General features: G+C 36.8%; 1 protein-coding gene across 1 annotated transcript in view; it reads left to right on the plus strand.

The window, feature by feature from the left end:
* SLC38A11 (solute carrier family 38 member 11) overlaps positions 1 to 22,094 on the plus strand; it is a 52,310-nt gene that overhangs the window by 24,083 nt on the left and 6,133 nt on the right. The window contains exons 6-9 of the mRNA XM_055307738.1: positions 12,098 to 12,168; positions 13,277 to 13,438; positions 16,724 to 16,836; positions 19,392 to 19,523. Of these exons, the coding sequence (XP_055163713.1) occupies positions 12,098 to 12,168; positions 13,277 to 13,438; positions 16,724 to 16,836; positions 19,392 to 19,523 (478 nt within the window). The remainder of the gene's footprint in view (positions 1 to 12,097; positions 12,169 to 13,276; positions 13,439 to 16,723; positions 16,837 to 19,391; positions 19,524 to 22,094) is intronic.

Below are 22,094 nucleotides of genomic sequence, written 5' to 3' on the forward strand. Positions count from 1 at the left end.
GCAAGTGCCACAGAGGTGGATGTTTGATCCCCCGGATCAGAGGTCTGATGTTCTGGGGACCAGAAGCCATCCCCTTGAAGCTTGTTTTCCTAAGTGTGTGAAGGCTGGAGATACATTTGATAGGACCTGCCTTCTGCTGCGTCGCCTTATTACTACTCAGCTGTTGTGAAGATAAGGTGGTTTGCCCTTTAAAATAGGATGAAATGTCTGAATGCAAGAATCCAAACTGAAATGATTTTGCAAAGTGAATTTATCTCCCTTAAACCTCCCCACTCCCATCCCGCTCCACACCCACAAAAGGTTTCTAAAAAGAATATAACTAAGCCTTTGACTGGATTTTTTTTAGAGTAAGGGAAGCCGTCATTCTTTTGAAAGTAATTTGCCATGCAAGGCTGCAAAGTGCTATAAGCCTATCTCGCTTTTTGTTAATAGTAAAATATATTAAAACACTTGAAGCATTGCACCTTAAATGATCTGAACCTTATAGGAAGCCTCTGTTAATTTGCTGTGATATATTTGAAACTCTGTGAGACATTTTATAGGATCCTGCTTCTTCCTGGTATTGCTTTTATTTGGATTTATTTTTTCTAAAAAACAATACACTCACATGTTTTTTACAAAATCGGATATTACAAATGGCTTTTAATGAAATAGAGAAGCCTTATGCCAAATCCTTTTCTATTTCAGTTGTATTTCTTGACATTCACATCTTTACTTCTGCATAATATGCTTCTGTTAGTTCTGGATTCTTACTCTTATATAGTAGATGATGATTTCTCTGTCTCAAATTATCTTTCCTTTTGACCCTAACTTAGTATGTGGAGATATAACACCATGTTCAAAATTAGTTCTATTTCTCTTCTGGTACACTTTTTCCCTAGAATTAGTACTTGCTTTTCATTGTGTTTTTAACTATGTTTAGCGGGATGTCCAGTTTAGCTTTTTTTTTTTTTAATAAGACTTTGAGTTTTTTGAAGCAGTTTTAGGTTCACAGCAAAGTTAATATGAGGGTACAGAGATTTTCTATATACTCACTACCAACCCACATACATAGCCTTGCCCTTACCCATATCTCCCACCAGAGTGGTCCATTGACTGCAACTGATGGACCCAAATAAGTACATTATAATCACCAAGGTCTATAGTTTATAATAGAGTTCACTTTTGGTGTTGTACATTCTGTAGGTTTGTACAAATGTATAATGTCATGTATCCACCGTTATATTATCATGCAGAGTATTTGCACTGCCCTAAAAATCCTCTGTTCTTCTCCCATTCATACCCTTCCCCCAACCACCAGCCCCAAGCAACCACTCATCTCTTTTCTGTCTCCATAGTTTCAGAATGAAATATAGTTGGAATCATCCAATATGCATGTAGCCTTTTCAGGTTGGCTTCTTTCACTTAGAAATAGGCATTTAAGATTTCTCCATGTCATTTCATGGCTTAATAGTTCATGTGTTTTTTTAGTACTGAATAATATTCCATCATTTGGATGTACCACAGTTTATTTACTTACCTGTTGAAGAACATCTTGGTTGCTTCCAAAATGTGACCATTATGAATAAAGCTGCTATAAATGCCGCACGCAGGTTTTTGTGTGAACAGAAGTTTTCAGGTCCTTTGGTAAATAACAAGTAATGTGAGTGCTGGATTGTATGATTAGAGTATGTTACTTTTGTAAGAAACTACCAAACCGTCTTCCATAGTGGATGTGTGATTTTGCATTCCCTCCAGCAATGAATGAGTCCCTTTTACTCCACATCCTCAAGAGCATTTGGTGTTGTCAGTGTTCTGGATTTTGGCCATTCTGATAAGTGTGTAGTGGTATCTCATAATTGTTTTAATTTACATTTCCTTGATGGCATATGATATGGTGTATCTTTTCATACACTTATTTACCATCTGTATATATTCTTTGGTGAGGTGTCTGTTAAGTTTGTGGCCCACTTTTATTTGGATTGTTTGTGTTCTTATTGTTGAGTTTTAAGTGTTCCTTATATGTTTTAGATAACAGTATTTCATGGCATTTGTCTTTTGCGTATATTTTCTCCTGGTTTTTAGCTTTTGGTTTTGTTCATTTTGTTACTCCTTCCCCAAATGCTCAAAAATGTGATCTACAGATTTTATTATTTTTCTTGAAGATCTCCATCCCAGAGCCTTCCACCCCCTTGCTCCTTTCTGAATGGATTGATTTCTGTTGGCTGCCCCACTGTCATCCTAGGCTTCCTTTTACTTCTGTTTTTGTGTTAGGCGCCTTATACCCAGGATCTCATATCTTTAATTTTTCTTTATTTTCTCCACTTTCCAGAGCATCTGACATAACCTTCTGTTGTCTCTGAGTCTTGCACACACAGGAGTTTGAGCTTTCTTTTCGTCATTAGCTCCTTTTATGTGGCTGTTACTTCTTCCATTCTCTGCAGTTACCATGTAAGCATCTGCTTTCCTGTTCCCAAAATGTCTTCTCCACTGAGGTCTCTCCATTATCCCCACCCCCCATGGATATATCCCCATCTTAAATTTCTTTAATATCATTTTAGTAAGGTCTGAAGAGAGAAAGATGGTTAATATATGTGGGCCACCCACCATGTTTCATTGGATGTCCAAGTTTAACTTTGGATGGATTGATTTGCCTGAGGATTTAAGTACAAATTAAAACATTTTTTTTGCATGCATTTTTCTCCTTTGAGAAATTATTTCTTTCTTTCTTTCTTTCTTTCTTTCTTTCTTTCTTTCTTTCTTTCTTTTTTCTTTCTTTCTTTCTTTCTTTCTCTCTTTTCTTTCTTTCTCTTTCTCTCTTTCTCTTCTCCTTTCTTTCTTTCTTTCTTTCTTTCTTTCTTTCTTTCTTTCTTTCTTTCTTTCTTTCTTTCTTGAGTTTGAAATTATGACAAAAAGCAGCAGACCTAGAGTATGGGTGTCCAGGTGGAGGAGGATCAGAAAATTCTGTCTCCAAATTTATCCAATTACTGAATTATCTAAGCCCCTTCTCCAGCTCTTAATTTACAGCTGCTATGATGCTATTATTTAATTGAGAGATTAGGAAGAAAAGAAAGAACAACTACCATCTGCATTGGCACTTACTTTAAAGCTCTGGGAAGAGATAGCTACAAAAAACAATGACTAAACAAGTTTTTATCTTGTTTCATTGGATATTTCTTTTTGTAGCACCCCAAATTGGGAATTATTTCTGCCTGCCATTTATGCATTTAGCAAAAGTTACTGTGTCTTCAATATGGTAAAAATCATGAGATAGATTTCCTATCGCTTCCAAATAGTATTAATAAACACACACACGGGCATGTGAGTGAGTGGGCTCAGTCGTTGAACATCTGCCTTTGGCTCAGATTGTGACCCTGGAGTCCTGGGATCAAGTCCCACATTAGGATCCTGGCAGGGAGCCCGCCTCTCCTTCTGTTTATGTCTCTGCCTCTCTCTCTGTGTCTTTCATGAAAAAATAAATAAAACCTTAAAAAAATGTTTTAAATTAAAAAACACATACACGCCTCAAGATTTTATATATAAGGCCATTTTACCTTATTAAAACAAAATGCAAGACTTCCAAGTAATTCCTGAAAGTGAAGCTCTTAAGTTTCCAGGTCATGTAAGTTAGCCTCTGGCTGTCTCTAAGAAGGTAGTGCTGCGTGTTCAAGAGATGAACTTAAATGTCACTGTACTTATATTTTATCAATGCCAATGATAAAATACAACTATATTCTTTCATAAACTTTCTTAGTGGTAAAATACAAGAGGAAGAACTTTTATCTTAGCAATATTGACAGGATAAACCCTTTCTATAATTTGAAATTGATGTAACAAAAAATAATATGAATAACCCTTAATTTGTGTATGTGTACATTCGTGCTTGTACGTATAGATAGGAACTTTAAAATGTAAAAGGTTAATTTTAAACTTTTTTTTCTTTTAAACGATTAGTTTAAGATATTAAATAATCAGTTTGCCTCTCTATTCATTTTAGATGTCAAGTATCTGCAGGTTTAATGAGTGCCCTCTTGAAACATTTCATTGTCTTCTGTTGGCAGTAGTGTCCCCACCACTGTAGCAAAACTTATCATATAACACAGAGCTACAGCTTATCCAGCGAGAATGATGCCTGGGCTAAGGTATAAACCCTCGAGTGAGTGAGGTGAGCAGTTCCACGTACCCTGAGACTGTCTAACATGGCCTTATGCAGTTGGAGGTTTGCACCAATTTGACAGACCCAATTGTGCACAAAATTGGTACATAGGATAAAATACTTAATGTTTACTGTGAATATCCAAAACAAAAGAATCATTTCATTTTTTTTTCATCAGTATCAACCAAATGACTGCCCATTTGGTAGCATGTGTGTCTATTCTCAAGATTAATCATTCATTTATTTTAAATAAAGCAGCTCATCTTCCCCCAGGTCCCTTCATTCTCTAAAAGAATATGAATATACCACGATGAATTGTAGTACACAAAATGAAGATTGCATTTTGCGTACTTGCAGGTCCTTATAAGCTAGACTAAGACATGTATTGTTCCTTTAATGATAAGATAGGGGACGGGAGAAAGAGTTGAAGGAGGTCTCATCCAACATTGATTGTCCACTACATACCACAATCTTTCATTCATTTTCTCATTTAACCCTATGTCAGATATGTAAACAGAATTATTTTTATTGCCTCTGTTCAATAGAGAAAACTGAGACCAGTGTCATTAAGTTAGCTGCCCCAAGGCACTCTGCTAGTATACCATAATACTAAGATTTAAATCCAAGTCTGTCTGACCTCAAAACATGTGTTTTTTTTTTCCATTACAGCTTTCTGTATCCCATATGGTTTTTCTTAGTCATCAGAAAGGTTGTCCTTCACAGAGGAAATTAAGTTCATTATTGTTTTAGTTGTCCTTTATTGATATTAACCACATTTTGGTCTGTATATACTATATATTACTGTGATTACAGTAAATAAAAGAAGCAGGTAGGAACCATGTAGAGGTAAATAGCTAAAAGTCCATTTATCAGCAGGTAACATTAACACTTGCGGAAGAGACACTATTGACCTCAGAGGACTAATTTCAGAACTATTGGCTTCCATTGCAAACTCTAGACACACACGAGTGAATGCAGTTGGTTTCAGTTCCTCAGGGAAATAAATTCAACAGTATCAATAGAAGAATCTAAAACAAAGAAGAATTGGAGAGTAGTTTTTATTTGGGGATTTTTTTCAGAAGAAAACTTGCCTCACTTTGTACAAAATAACTACTCCAGGAGAGTTGTATGTTAATTAATATGTTTGAATTTGAATTATCATTTGAAAGCCATTCCCTGTTTATAGGTAATTTAATACAACTTATACTTTAAATTTTTTTAAAAAAAAACACTCATCTTATAATTTAATTATTTAATACAAATTAAATTTCATTTAGTTGATTCATATTTTAAAATAATTCAATATGACTATTATGTACTATGTCTTTTCTTCCAGGCCTCTATTCATAATAACAATTTCAATTTGTTTCCCCTAGTTTCTTGGTTGTTTTCTTTTAATTTTTATGTATTTTGAAGGCTCTGCTATCCTTGGTTCTTTATAAGTTAACGAAGTATTTTTTCTGTCATTACACTCAACTCCTCCATTCTACTTGCCCTTTAGAAAATTCAAGTGGTAAACAATACTGAAATATACAACATAAGCTACCCTATAGGAAATTTTTTTTTTAGGATTTTATTGATTTATTTGACAGAGTGAGAGAGCACGAGCAGGGTGGAGGAACAGGAGAGGAAGGAGAAACAGGCCCCCCCACTGAGCAGGGAGCCCCACATGAGGGCTTGATCCCAGGACCCCAGGATCATGACCTGAGCCAAAGGCAGGCACTTAACTGAGCCACCCAGGCACCCCTACACTATAGGAAAAAAATTAAACCTCTCTCGGTAATTTAACTCTTTTAGACCATTAGAAAATAATTAGATGTCTGGGGTGCCTTGGTGGCTCAGTTGGTTGAGCATCTGCCTTTGGCTCAGGTCATGATCCTGGAGTTCAGGGATGAGCCTCACAAAGAGGCCTGCATTGGGTTCCCTGAAAAGTGAGGAGTCTGCTTCTCCTTCTCCATCTGCCCCCCTCCCCTACTCATGTCACTGTCTCTCTCTCCCCCTCACTCTCTCGCTCAAATAAATAAATAAAATCTTTTTTTTATTAAAGATTTTATCCATGTATTCATGAGAGACAGAGAGAGAGAGAGAGAGGCAGAGACACAGTCAGAGGGAGAAGCAGGCTCCATGCAGGGATCCTGATGTGGGACTTGATCCCAGGACTCCAGGATCACGCTCTGAGCTGAAGGCAGATGCTCAACCACTGAGCCACCCAGGGACCCCAAATAAAATCTTTTTTAAAAGTGAAAATATAGGGGATCCCTGGGTGGCGCAGCGGTTTGGCGCCTGCCTTTGGCCCAGGGCGCGATCCTGAGGACCCGGGATCGAGTCCCACGTCGGGCTCTTGGTGCATGGAGCCTGCTTCTCCCTCTGCCTGTGTCTCTGCCTCTCTCTCTCTCTCTGTGTGCCTATCATAAATAAATAAAATTAAAAATATATATATATTCAAAAAAAGTGAAAAAATAATTAGATTTCTGAACAAAAATTATCTATATGATTTCTTCTAGCTCTGTATGGCCCAATATAGTAGCAACTAGTCACATGTGACTATTTAAGTTAGATAAAATTAAATAAAATTAAAAATTAGTTCCTCAGTCACAGTAGCCATAATTTCAAAGGCTCTATAGCCACATGTGGTTAGTAGTAACTATACTGAACAGCACAGGTGTAGACCAGTTCCATCATCACAGGAAACACTATTATATAGTGCTGTTCTAGATTTTGAGATAGGATAAACATCAAGATTATTTTCTTTCTTTCTTTCTTTCTTTCTTTCTTTCTTTCTTTCTTTCTTTCTTTCTTCTTTCTTTCTTTCTTCTTTTTTTTCGGCAGCATCCTCAGCGATTTATAACAGTGGTTGCAACATAAGTAGTAGCCAACAAATATTTGTTGAAAATTGAACAAACTGAATAAGTGATTGGAAAGCAGGAGGAATAGTTTCAGTTGTAGAGTATTTATGGAAATTTAAGGTTAAAACTTAGGTTCAGGTCCAGAAAGGTTTTATGTAGAAAATATTGTATAATCATATAAAGTTCAGGAAGTAGGAAATTGGACTAGATCTTTTTAAAATAACTTTCTATGTTTACTTCAATATTTATCAGCAATAGAGTATTATATTTAAAAGTCAACTCATTTCTTTTTCCCTAGAGATATATTCTTGTTGGTTTAAAATCATTCCCACGTTTATACTTGTAGTATGCTTTTATGTATTCACAACAATATCTAGTATTGATTAGTATGTCTGTAAAATATACATAAATAACTACTATGGTTAAAAATGGGGATGCCTGGGTGGCTCAGTGGTTGAGCACCTCCCTTTGGCTCAGGGTGTCATCCCGGAGTGTCTGGATTGAGTCCCATATCTGGATCCTTGTATGGAGCCTGTTTTTCCCTCTGCCTGTGTCTCTGCCTCTCTCTCTCCTTGTGTCTCTCATGAATAAATAAATAAAATCTTTTAAAAAATGCATTTTCTCTTCTGTAATTCATGATCTTTCCTTCAGTGTTGTATGCCATATATTTCCATTTTGATACAGTTAGCACTGAGTGACTCATTTTAGTTGCTCTTATGGCACACAATTTTATGTTTATGTCATGATTTACTTATGGATTTATTTATCAATTCTATTGTCTGAAATTGAGGTAGTTTGGCTAATATAAACAATGCAGTAGCAAAGATCCTTATTCATATATTTTGTGCACATGTGTACTTTCCTAGTCTAGGATAATATGGAGAAATGAAATTGTTACAACCTTTGAGTATCTTCAACTGACTAGATATTGTCAAACTCTTCTTCAAAGTGTCTTACAATTTACAGTTCCCTCCATAATAATTGCAAGTTGTCCTTTCCCAGCAATTTATCGACTTTGTTATTGTTGAATTAAGTGTAAAATGCCTTTTTGTATGGATTTCATTTGAATGTCTCTGATTATAAAGGAAAGTGAGCAACTTGTGGCATAATTATTGACCATTCTCATTTCTTTTTCTGTCAATTGACTATTGTTCATTGCTTATTGGAATATCCTATATCCATAACAAATCTTGTTTCTAAGTTATTAGCTTATCTTTATATTTTAAATTTGTATATGGATTATTTTATCATACAAACAGTTTCAGGTTTCTCAATCCTTACTTTTATGTTGCTTTTACAATTTTTTTAAAGAATTTCTTTCCTCCTTGAATATAATATTTTATTCTTTGAATTTAAATATTAATTTGGGGGGAGAATTGACATCTACATGATATTGAGTCACCTATTCATATACATGAATATGGCATATCTTTCCATTTATATATGTTTTCCCATAAAATTATATCATGCCATTAAGGTTATGCATATCATTTAAAATATGTAGTGTTTTTATTGCCAATGCCATTTAAAAAACATTTTAATTGGCTATTACTTATGTACCTCAACCCTACTGATTTTCATGTATCAAGCTTATATCCAGTAACCTTGCTAAATTAATTTCAATAGCTTGTCAGTAAGTTCCCCTGAATTTTCTTTTAAGATTTTGTTTATTTATGCATGAGAGACACAGAGAGAGGCAGAGACATAGGCAGAGGGAGAAGCAGTCTCCCTGCAGTGAGCCCAATGTGGGACTCGATCCCAGGACCTTGGGATCATGACCTGAACCAAGGGCAGGTGTTCAACCACTGAGCCACCCAGGAGTCCCTCCCCTGAATTTTCTATGTAGACAATTATATTGTGTTCAAATAATTTACCCCTTTCCAATGATTACATATCTTATCACTTCTTATTTTATTGCATTAGCTAGGAATTCCAGTGATATAGTCTGGGAGCAGTGATAGTAAATATCCTTACCTGATGTTCACCTTTAATTGTAATATTTGTAAATTTTCACTATTAAATATGTCATTTGCTATAGATTTTGGTAGATATTCTTATCAGATTAAAGAAGTTATATTTTATTAATAGCTTGTTTAAAGTGTGTTTTTCAATGTAAACACTGGATTGTAGGTTCTTCTACATATTTTGAGAGCTCATAAGCTTTTGCCCGCCATTAATCTGTTGATGAGATGGATTACATTAATAGACTTTTCTGGTATTGAACAACCCTTGCATTTCTTTGAAAAACTCTTCCTAGTCATGATTTTTTCTTATGCTCTGCTTGTTGCATTTGCTATTTTATTTTGTATTTCAGCATCTATAGTTTAAAATCAGAACAATACATAACTTCATTTTCTCAACCATTATGGGTATCAAATTTCCATAAATCTCTAAATATGCCAAGAAACTCCCCCCCCCCCGTGTGTGTGTGTGTGTGTGTAGCTGGTTGATTCAGCAACTAATTCTAATTTCAGGCTGTTTTATAAAATATTGAAAATCCATATTCAATGTCTTTTTCCTTCTCTTTATCTAGATTTGGAAATACATGCTCTCCTATCTGCAACATCTTTTCTTGGTATTTTCCATCTTATAAAATCAGCATCATTGGGGTGCCTGGATGGCTCTGTTGGTTAAGAGTCCGACTTGATATCAGCTCAGGTCATGATCTCAGGGTTGTGAGATAGAGCCCCAAGTCAAGTGCTACACTGGGCCTGGAACCTGCTTAACATTCTCTCTCTCCTTCTGCCCTGTGCCCCTGCCCCACATGTGTGCACTCTTTTAAATAAATAAATAAATAAATAAAATCAGTACCATTTAGGTGAACACAAAAAAATTCAAAATTAGGAAGCCTAGGTGGCTCAGCAGTTAGTTGAGTGTCTGCCTTTGGCCGAGGGCATGATCCTGGGCTGGGGTCCCAGGATCGAGTCCCACATCGGGCTCCCTGCATGGGGCCTGCTTCTCTCTCTGCCTGTGTCTTTGCCTCTCTTTGTGTCTCTCATGAATAAATAAAATCTTTTAAAAAATTCAAAATCATCTCTATGTTCTAGTTCATATTCCATCTTATCTAGGAATATGTTCATTGAAGCATATGGACCAGGAAAGATTTTAAAAACTTGAGTGGAGGAAGAAAAATGAAAATCAAACTCCTACCTTTTTTAAAGAGTTAAAAATTAGGACACCACTATAATCTGTACATGAGAGGAAATGAGTGTTAATCAAGTGCAAATATTCTAACAGAGAAAATAGGTATTTTAAAACATGTTAAAAAGCTTAAAATCTTCCAAGTTTCTGTAATTTTTAGCACTGCTTTTCTGAATCATTTTTTAAAGACTGGGGACAAAATCTGTCCACATTAACCTTGGAATCGGACAGGTGTACTCTTAGTTAATGTTCACTGCAGGAAGAGTATTGGAGACAGCAGGTGGCAGCAGCTCCCACTCAAAAAACCTGGAATCACAGCAAGCTTTGGAGCAGCCTGAGGCCTCCCTTGTAGGCTGGCCAGTTCTTCTGTGCTGGTAACTGCTCATTTGAAATATGAAAAAGAAAGTAAAGAAGAAGAAAGGAAAGGAAAGGAAAGGAAAGGAAAGGAAAGGAAAGGAAAGGAAAGGAAAGGAAAGGAAAGGAAAGGAAAGGAAAGGAAAGGAAAGGAAAGGAAAGGAAAGGAGGAAGGAAAGGAAAGGAAAGGAAAGGAAAGGAAAGGAAAGGAAAGGAAAGGAAAGGAAAGGAAAGGAAAGGAAAGGAAAGGAAAGGAAAGGAAAGGAAAGGAAAGGAAAGGAAAGAAGGAAAGGAAAGGAAAGGAAAGGAAAGGAAAGGAAAGGAAAGGAAAGGAAAGGAAAGGAAAGGAAAGGAAAAGAGATATAATGCATAAATCCCACTAACTTTGACATAGGAAATGAGGCTTTTTTACATGGAGAATGAATAACAAACTCAGGAAATAGGTTTACACCTATTGCCTTTATGCTTTCTACGACTCTCCTTCCTCTTTCCCTTCTTTTACTTTAATGTATTCTTTTGGTTTTCACTCAAGCCTTTCCTTTTCAGGGAAGCTGGATATCTTTTAGCCATTTTGTGTACTTTTTATTAAATGACAATGAATGATAATAATAGGCTGATAATATTAAGGTCACACACTCAATGGATTATGTACTACTGTCATAACCCTTATTTTCTAGATATCAAAACTGAAGCACAGAAAGGTTTAATACTTGCTTAAGATCGCACAGTTGATAGGTAGAAGGAGCCAGAAGACTAACACAAGCTGTCTGATCTCAGAACCAAACTTTTGACCATTATTCAGGGAGACCAATTTCTGCCAAAGACAAGCAGGCAAATGTTTTTAATTCTATTAAGAAATACAATTCTTCAGTTAATTTAAATTCATGTATTTCCAAAACGTCTTTGAAAAGTATTTCCACAGGTGGGAATTGAAGTCACTGACAGTTCAGTGTGAAAGAGATCCGGGGATGGACAGCACATCTCATCTTCTTCACTTATAATCTGTGGAAGCTCCACAAATTTTATCACCACCCAGAGCCTAACTTTCCTAATGTATTAAATAGTAACAATAATACTTAAGTGTCACTGTGAAGATTGAGATGTCATAGGGTAATTCCCAGAATACAATTAAAAACATCCTCAATTAATACTAGTTCACGTCCACCTTCTTCGGTGAAACTGTAGTCCCAACTATGAATTTCCCTTGAGTCGGATGAACCTGGAGAATGAGTTAAAGGGGAATGAAGGAAGCATTGGTTAACCATGAGGAGGAACCCTGCATCATTGATTTTTGTATCTCCCTCAATCTTCAATGATGAGTGCATACAAATATTTGTTGTTAAATTGGTGAGTAAATAAAGTCACAAAATTAAGTAGTCAGTGGATTTTTTAAATATGTAAAAATAAAGTCTTTCCAAGTATGCATTTTTAGAGAACTGAGGTAACCATAACATGTATGTTCCTGGGAAGTTATTTATAATTAAGGAAGATTAATGAGGGCCCCTTTTAATTTCTGACCTCAAGATACTCAGTTTTTATTGTGACACCATTTGTTGTTCTCCAACATGCTTAGGCTTGCGTTTGTTTGATCACTCACTAAATTACCTGATTTATCTTCTAGACCAAAAACAGAAGATGCTTGGGTATTTGCAAAGCCCAATGCCATTCAGGCGCTTGGTGTCATGTCATTTGGTGAGTATATGATTTCAAAGGCCCTTTCTCAATATGGAGTCTTCGGTATAATGAAAAAGTTTCATATTTGTGTCTGGAGAGCAGATGTCCTAAGTTTTAGACTTCCTATTAACAGCATATGATCCAGTTTGTGCCAACATAAAATTAGGCTCAAACTTTTCTCACTCATCACTAGAATTTGATTTAATTTGGACAAGTTTCTTCCTCATGCAGAAAACTCATTACAGTCATCTTGTGTTTCTTAACTTGAAAATTTAGCAAGTGTTATGTGCTTATTCAAAACCTTGTACATGAAGTATTACAAATTGGCCAGATGTCTAAAGCCACTCTGTTATATCCCAGATTGGAAAGGAAGTCATGGACTGAAAATATAGTGCTGTTTAGATTTCCGTTACAATTGGAAGTCCACTAGGAAATGGAAAATGGGAGAGAAAGTTGGGTAGGCCTGGTTTCTATCAAGAGTGACATGAAGAGACCACATGAGCCTAATGTGAGTGAAATTTCTCATTCCTGAAGTTGTTAAAAAAAGTTATTTTCTATTTTCTGATGTAGCTAGTAAATTAATGTATTTGAACTTCAGTTCAGCAGCATTCCAAAGTCGCATATGCCTCTTGAATTTTCAGAATTAAAAAGAACCCTAGTGCTTGTGATGAAGGATAGTTGGAAGGCAGGCAGGCAGGGCCAAAGGGCCCCAGCTCTAAGAGGAAACCACCCTTAAAGGATTTTACACCACCCTGCAAGGAGCCCTCCACCCTTTCCCATGTGATAGATAGATGACAAAAACCTGATTGGACGACAGGCTCAGGTAGGTCAATCAGATTAAAACAGCCCTCCAACAAGCCCATAAACCCCCCCTGATTTAGAAACTCTGATGGCAAACTTCCCAGGTCCCCTCCCTCCTTGGGGGGACTTTGCTATTGCTCAATAAACCTTGCTTTGCTGCCCACCACTCTGTCTGGCCTACCTCTTCATTCTTTGAAGCAGCACGACCAACCAAGAACTGCGGGCACCAATGGAGAAAAAAAATCCTGCAATTTTTTGCTTTAATGGTGTTCTTTTTTTTCTTTTCTTTTCTTTTTTTTTTTTTTTTTTTTTTTTTGTATTGCAGCATTTATTTGCCACCATAACTGCTTCTTAGTTTATGGTTCTTTGGAAGACCCCACAGTAGCTAAGTGGTCCCGCATCATCCATGTGTCTACCTTGGCTTCTGTATTTATCAGTATTCTCTTTGCTGCCTGTGGATACTTGACATTTACTGGCTTCACCCAAGGTAAATGAGACATTGAGCTCTCATCACGTTTTGTTATTTGCATGGGGTGGTTCTGTTGCTCCTCGTTTTGGGTACCATTATACCCAGTGCTCCACTTCAAAGCGTCACTGATCTCCTGTATCCATTCTCTCCTCTACCTTCCCACCCCAGCTCCTTCTGTTTTTCGGATTTTCTCCTTTTTAAACTGCTGAACTTATTCCGGTAGTTCATTCTTTCTCTCTTCTTCCCTGCTTTCACTTAAAAGCACTTGAAATCTGGCTTCCCTCTCCACCGCTCTGCTGCAGCTTCACTCTCAGAAATACCAGCATCCTCCCACTCTTCAAAGTGAATAATCTTCTTGATTCTGATTCTCATGCACCTCTGTGAATCACTTAACAGTCCTGAATATCCGGTCTCTCCTCCCATAGGAGAAAGAGCACGACCATATCATCATTCCCTCTGTTAGTATTTTTTTTTCTCTCTGTGTGATGGCCCTTTTCTTTCTCCTACCTTCTCTCCTCTTCTCCCCCCACCTCCCATTAACTGGCTCAGGCAAGCTGCCTTCTTTTCCCTCAACTAATTCTCTGGAGATTGTCGTTGTTTTAAACTCTAGTCCAGACCTTTCTTTTCATCTCCAGCCTATTGCCTGCAGGACATTCCTACTTAGTTATCCCATTCCTGCCTTAAACACAAAACATCATCTTTCCCACAACACGGGCCTCACCCCTTCTCCCCTCCACCCCCACGACACCACCCCACACTGAATTTTTTTCTCTTTTCTCTGTTCACCCAGGCACAGCAACTGAGTGGCTATTGCTTCTGCTTCCTTTGACTCACTTCTGCCCTCACTCCTCTGTGTAGTTTAATAGCCAGGGTAATCCGACAGCCCGCTAAATGCCGTGACTCAAACATGTCACAGCTTTTGCCGGTCTATTATCTCATTTGACCTTGAAACAACCCTATGAAGGTAAGTGGAATAACTAGTTCTACCCCCTGCTTAAAACACAAAGAGGTGAAGGAACTTGCCCAAGCTGGCTGGTGACAAAGTAGAAAACAAGTCTTCTGACTTGCAGTTCATTTTTCTTTCTATTCTCTCTTGCAGTCTACCCCACTTTGGTCAAGTGTGACTCATTAAAAGCTGTCTCTTATCCTCCACTTCCTCTTCGCTTACTTTGCAGATGATACTAGGTACTCTTGGGTGTATTGTTTCAAACAGAGGTGACTATGATTATAGGCAGAGATTTCTCAAGGTACAAAGAAAAAAGTAAAAGTGGCTTCAAAACAAAGTGTTAAAAAATATACAAAAAAATAAAAATTAAAAAACACAACAAAACAAAGTGTTTAACATAATTCCAATGCCATCAAAAATATAATACATGCATGTGCCATTAGAATGCGGTAATGAAGTGACCATGAAAGTCTTGATAAAAATTGTGTTTCAAAACATTGCCACGTATTGCTATTGCTGCATCCTTTGCCAAGGCGAATGGCCTGCAGGCTCGTCTGTACAAAACCTTGGTTTTTAAATGCCTTCCCTGTAAGACATAAACCCTTTTTCTTAGTCACACCTTCCTAATGTTGTTACTGGTGGTAATTGCTTAGATGTAATTAAATCTTTATACAACAAAGCTGACAGGTTGGTTTGGGTTGGAGCTTTTTTTTTTTTCTTTTTAATCTAGCTATAATTCCCGAAAATAGACTCAAGCTGGAATAAGCTGACATTGTTTCTTCAGGCCGTTTCATTTTAGGGAAATCTGTTCTTACCTGTGCAAACTGCATGCTTCTTTTCTTGTCCCTTTGAGTAGATCAGTTTTAGCTTGTGAGACAGTGAAGAACTCAAGGTTGTTCTTGACGTTTTCAACCACTTTGGAAAAGGTGCAGGACACACTTTTTATGGAAGGTTAGTGAATGGGGACCTTCTGTCTTCTTTTCTCAGAGTGGTAAGAGTCTCTTCAGTCAACCTTGAAGCAGGTCTCTGCCGTGACTGCTTTGTGGTTTAGTCCCTTACTGCTGGGAAGGGACCCTACAAAGTAATGTACACTTGTTCTAATTGACAAGGGGAGGGGAGAAGAGTCATTAAAATAAGTCTTGGCAGAGGCGGGTCATTTCGCTTTTTCATGAAAAAAAAGGCAGAAGTATAGTTTTTGTTTTGCTTTAAAGATTATTTATTTACTTGAGAGACAGCACACTAGTAGAGATGGGAGGGGCAGCAGGAGAGGGAGAAGCAGACTCCTCACCCAGCAGGGAGCCTGATGTGGGACTCAATCCCAGGACCCCAGGATCATGACCTGAGCCCAGGACTCCAGGATCATGACCTGAGCCAAAGGCAGACACTTAACAGACTGAGCCACCCAGGTGCACCCCTTCTGTTTTCTTTTTATACAGTATAGTAATGTATGAATTTGATCTGATTTTTCTATTCAGTCTAATTGGAAAACATGACCCAAAATTTAAAATGTAAACATGTTATATATTCAGGAAATAAACAGGTCCAAATATTGTTTGTTTCAGTATTGGGAAACTTTATGCTGATATGACTTCTGGGCCCTCATTAGATCCCTCTATTTTTTCATTGATGTCTAAGAAAATAGTCTCTAAATAAGAATTGGTTCCAGGTATGCCTGGTCCATTGTTTAGTTTGGAAATAATTACATATAATGCTTTTCCTTGGAAATAACTATATTCTCACAGTTTTGAATCAGGGCACTTGCATGCAGGTTCATCAGAAACCATGAATGAAAGGTGAATCCTTGCCATGGCCCTAGGTCTGTGATTAAACCCTATAGCATGATATGCAGGAAATTCAGCCCCCCCCAGATGTACTAGTCTACTCTTCCTTTCAGGATTGCCCTTGATCTAAGAATAACATTTCAAAAGGAAATTTGTTTATTTTAACAGACTTTTTTTTTTTTTTAATAACTATGTCGCTTATTTACCAGAAACAAAGACCAGAAGCAACTTTATAAAACTAGTGCACAAGAATTTAGGGAGTTGATTCAGGTGTGGGAAGACAATGGATGAAAGTATTTTTCAGAAGTTGATACAAATTTAAGGCAGATCTACTGAAAACAAACAACGAGAGTAAGAGAAAAACCATCACTGATGAATTCATCTCAAGTCAAACATGTACTAGTTTTAATATCAGTCAATAATTATATAGTTATTGAAAGCAAAAAACTTACATATAGGCTTGGCAGTTTATTCTATTAATGGAGTTTATGGAGCTTCTAAATAAATATCTACTGTCTGTTAGATATTTATCTCAAATAGTCAGTTGAAATAAATCTATTTTATATTATTCTCTAGGAGACTTATTTGAAAACTACTGCAGAAATGATGACCTGGTAACATTTGGAAGGTTCTGTTATGGAGTCACTGTCATTTTAACGTACCCCATTGAATGCTTTGTAACTAGAGAGGTAAGCACGGTTCCTTTCCAACATTTTGCCTAGTTGATCCCTCCACTCCATTTAATTTAGGAAGATTTGTAATTAATTTAATTCTGCAAATTCACAAGTGCATGACAGGTAATATTATTTATAAAATTTTCTTTTTTGACCAGTTTAAAGATAAATTTATATCCAAATTTATATTCAAATTCAAATTTACAAGTTATTTTTTTCAGAAGTTGGATTTGCAGATCATGTTTGGTGCTTTAGTTTATATTAGCATAAGTATAAATATTTATACAACTGCATTCCAAAATGAATGCCAGCTTTTAATAGAGCCAAACTAAGTTGTTTTTTGTTAAAAGCATTCTTACAAAGAAATTAAGTACTAGGACTCAAAACATGTTTTACAACATTGTCCTTTTGCTAAGATGTTTTGTAAGTCAACATGTATTAAAGGCACCTTTGAATAGATTTTTGATCAGTTTTGTTATTTTTAAAAAACAGAAATATCTTATTGTCCATGGAAAACCAAGATTCAATTTAAGCCACTAGTTTTACAGATATATTTCATTTATATATTTATATTTTTATACCATGGAAAATACTGGAGATAGCATATCACGTATATATATTTGTGATATATTTCTACAATATGTATGGATTTGTGAAGGATGATTAAGTGAAAAAGAACTCATTCTTTTTGCATAAAGCTGGATAACATGGCTTGTCGGAATCCCTTATACAGTCAGCGAAAAATCTACTGTACAGTCAGCAGAAAAGCATGATCCTGCTCCACAGTGGTTCTTTCAGCAATTGCACTGAAAAGGGCTTAGTTTTAGGATCTATTCCTAGAGGCTGTTTACATAGTGCGGATGTGAATGGGTCTAATGTGTGAAGTGAAATGCCTCCAGAACTTTAAATACACTCACTAATAGGCAGGCTTCTAGAGGAAGCCCAGTGCTTACCTTATGCCAGTTCTGGGGGTAAGGAACTGCTCAGTGGAAGGGAAAAGGAAGTGTTGGGCCCTGTGTATATCCTTTAGAATTAGCACTTGTCCTCACCTACAAATGTGTAACCCACAGGCCAGTTCTCCACCTTCAATATAAGGGAGAAGTAGACTGAACTTTACTTTTTGAAGGTTTTTAAAATCTAAGAACCTTCAAATATTTTTGCTGTTGTCAGATGAGGAAATAGTTTTATTTTAGCCTCTGCCCAGTATTTTGGGTTCAAATGTGATCTGTATAGATCAGTGGTAACAGGTGGTACATTCTCATGTGGTTTCTGGTGAACTGCTTGTGGACCATCCGAGACACTCCACCTGCACAGCTTATGTCTCTAGTACTTGGAACTTGTGTTTCCTCTCTAGCTGCCATGACAGAAAGAACTAAATCAAGATCTCTGCCATGGCTGCAAATACCAGGCAGAGGAACCTCAAATATACTTCACTCCTTCACTTTCTTTTTCTCTCCTTTCTACACACACACACACACACACACACACACACACACAGAGTGAGCACAAACACAGTCAAAGCCATTTTGGTAAAGAAGCCATCCACATACGAGGGTGCCAAAAAGCCTGTCCATATCCCTAACGACTATCTCTCACTAGCCTGCTACACTCAGTAATTTTCTATTATAATCATATATTAGAGACTTCCATAAGAATGAATTTTAAATATTTGAAAAACATCACCAGTTGTAGAACCATAAATGAGTAAGTTATTAGTATTCCTGGTAATTATTAGCAGGGTTATGGAAGTGTCCAGTCTGTGAGGAACGTTAGATAAGTAACAGCTTGGAGGGTTGGCTTTCTTAAGGTACCCCTGCATCTGACCTTCCCTGACCATTTCCAACTCTTGTCTCAGAGTTTCCAACTCTCGCATGGAGTCGACCCTATTCAGGTCGTCTCCTTCTAGTCTTCCATGGGTATCTTTCCTGTCCTTCTTTCCTCTTTTGTTCTTTTCATTCTCTTCCCTCAGTCTCTAATTCTGCTGTAAATCCTACTCATGTTTCAAGCCCTACCTTAAGCCAAAAGGACTTTTCAGGATTACTATGAAGCTGGTAACTCTAAGAAAGATCGATTTAGGTAACTAAAGCTCCTTCTAGTTCTAAATTCTATTTGATTTATTTTTTTTATCCAGTCGTAAATTGATCACTATTTGTTTTCTTAGATTGGTTGACTCTCTCCAATCTCCTCTCATTCTAAAAATCTAAATAGCAACCATAGTTTCTTTTAGTGGCAACCTTGAACTCAGTCAAATACCTTATAAGGTAACTTCCCAGGATCTTTCTCACACTTGAGAAATATGCGTCTTTACACATTATATGCCATGTGTTGGGTCTGTAATATAATCTTACTGCCTGTTTAAAAATTCAGCAAAGATTACTCATTTTTCAGATGTGTGTTTGTCTATGTGTAAGTACTTTGGAAAAGATAGGATATTCATATGGCTTAAGATTTGATTGATTGCCTTATTGGTAGTGTTTTATACAGTCCTAAGTGCTATAATATGATATAGTTTCTTAATAAGTCCTGCATGCCTCTGAGAATCCTCTCTAAATAATGTGTTTATTTGGCAGGTAATTGCCAATGTGTTTTTTGGTGGGAATCTTCCGTTGGTCTTCCACATTATTATAACAGTGGCTATCATTACTGTAGCCATGCTTATGTCATTGCTGATTGATTGCCTTGGAAGAGTTTTAGAACTCAGTGTAAGTACATTTAAAGATTTACATCTTCCATTCTAAAAATCCCTTTAAAAATCATGTTTATGTTTAACAAAGGATGTATTTTCCCTAACAGAGGTATCTCTTTCTGAAATGAAATGAAAATGTGTTTGTTATGTGATCATAAATATTACGATGACTATCCACTTTTAGAGCAGTCGTTCTCCAATGGGGAAAATTCTGTCCCTCCTCACTCAGGGAACATTTTTGGTTGTCACAGGTGGATAGGTGGGTGTTTCTGACATTTATTGAGAAAGGCTAAGGATGCTGCTAAAGTCCCCACAATGCACAGGGCAGCCCCCATTATAAAGGATTATCCAATCTAAGATGTCAATAGTGCTGAGGTTGAGACACCCTGGTTTGGAGCACTTTTTCATACTCTATTTTCTATAATACATAAATATTACTAAAAAATAGTGATATATTAAGTGGATCTGGAAGTTGCTAAGTAAAAATGGGTCTAGAGAGATTCATTAAATACATGTGAATAAAGAAATTATATCCATACCCTACATTCACTTACCATAGCCTGAGTTCTTTTTCTTTAAAATATTTTCTTTTCCCTTTCTAGATCTTTCCCTCATAATCTCTACCACTATCTCACAAATCTAAGTCCTTGTCAGATCACATGTGAATTAATACTGTCTTTTTTGCTTCAACTAGCACATATTTAAGTTCTGTTTCCAGGTTATCATGACAATGCTTAAACATCTCCACTATCCTCCCAGAGCAAGAATAATCTCTGTTGCCTCCATAATCTGATCCTATGCCTTCTATGGAAAGTTATTTACCACTTACTTCTCCCAATCCACCGTTAGCTCTGGTCAATCTTATTTTTGGCCTATGAGTAAGCCATATTATTTCTTTTATCCTTTGGCTTATGTTTATTCTTTCCTATAGTTGTTATTTTCCTTTCATTTCTATCTAAATCTTACAAAGAAGGGCAGCCCCGGTGGCCCAGTGGTTTAGCGCCACCTTCAGCCCAGGGCCTGATCCTGGAGACCCAGGATCCAGTCCCATGTAGGGCTCCCTGCATGGAGCCTGCTTCTCCCTCTACATGTGTCTCTGCCTCTGTGTGTGTGTGTGTCTCTCATGAATAAATAAATAAAATCTTAAAAAAAAAATCTTACAAAGATTTAAGATCTAGTGTGACTTTTAACTCCTTTATTTGTTGATCAAATATGTATTCTTACTATATAATTGAGATACAATGATGGGAGGAAATCAAAGGATCCATGCTTTCATGGATCATACTATCTTACAAATAAACACGAAAAGTTCAACTGCTATGTATGTCATGGAGAAAGGAAAGAGATGGATTCCCTAAAGACATTTATGAGAAAAGATTAACAGGACATGGTGACAAAGGGAGATAGAAGGACACATCAAAAATGACTCCCTGGTGGGACAATGATGCCATCTGGGGAGAAATGAATAGAAATGGATCTACCACTTTAGAGTTGTTAATCTTCCTCTTCTACAATCCTTATGGAATTTCTACTCAGAACCCTACCGCTTAGCATTTATTAATTATGCACCACAGGGAGGGCAGACTTTTATAAGTGGGATCCCAAGTCATTATGTATTCACTCCACTGAGAGTTGAGGAAAATGTGAAAGTATTACTGTCTGTGCTCACACCACTATTCCCTCTAGATGCCATCTGGATTTGAAGTTCCAGACAAAAGCAGTGGGAGATTCAGTCAGTACACTCTTGGGAATATTCTTGTAGCAGGGTATGTAAAAAGTCGGGAGTAGGCAATTTTCCAAAACCAGAAGAGCCTGGGGAATCATCTATTCCACCAACAATGGAAAGAAAGCTCATAAGAGAGATGCATAAATATCAAAAGTAACTTTCGCCTACTTCTCAATTTTGCATAGACCAAAGGCTGATAGGTTGGAATGTGAAATGACTGTGAATGAACCTTGATCTATGTAAGTGGATGACTGCTATCTTAATGAAGTAACTTGATTTATGTATTGTTATCATGTATCGTGTACTGTTTGGGCTGTCCACAAGCTTGCCTTCCCTACCAGAGAGTAAGTTCTTTGAAGACAAGAATGGTATTGAGATGCCTTGTCCATCCTCCACAGTATGTGGCACAGTGCAAAGGACACCGTGCTCAAAGTACTGCGTGGCCAATTGCCCCTTGGGACCACAGATCAGGAACCCTTTCTACAAACGTTCCTGGACATAAAAGACTTTTCTTAGTATAGCACCAGGATATTAAGTGTCACCAAAAATTGATGGCATTGACAGTGATAGTAATCTTTCATCTGTGCTGAGGATATGATCAACATAATGATTCCCAGCTCCGTTATTTCTTACTTTGTTAAATGTCTCATTTGAGTTCCTATTTGGTTGTGTGGAATTTTTTTAATATTGTGGAATTTTGATATGAAAAAATATATGTTTATTTACTGTCTGATCACTTAACCATATGTTGATAGCTTAATAATTTCTTATTCCCTTTAAGTTAAGCAAGCACATAGATATTGCTTATTTTTCAGTAATGACATATTTTTGTAAATTTACCATAACTTTCTGTTAATTGCT

This window comes from Nyctereutes procyonoides, unplaced genomic scaffold, assembly GCF_905146905.1.
Source record: "Nyctereutes procyonoides isolate TBG_1078 unplaced genomic scaffold, NYPRO_anot_genome, whole genome shotgun sequence".
NCBI lineage: Eukaryota > Metazoa > Chordata > Mammalia > Carnivora > Canidae > Nyctereutes > Nyctereutes procyonoides.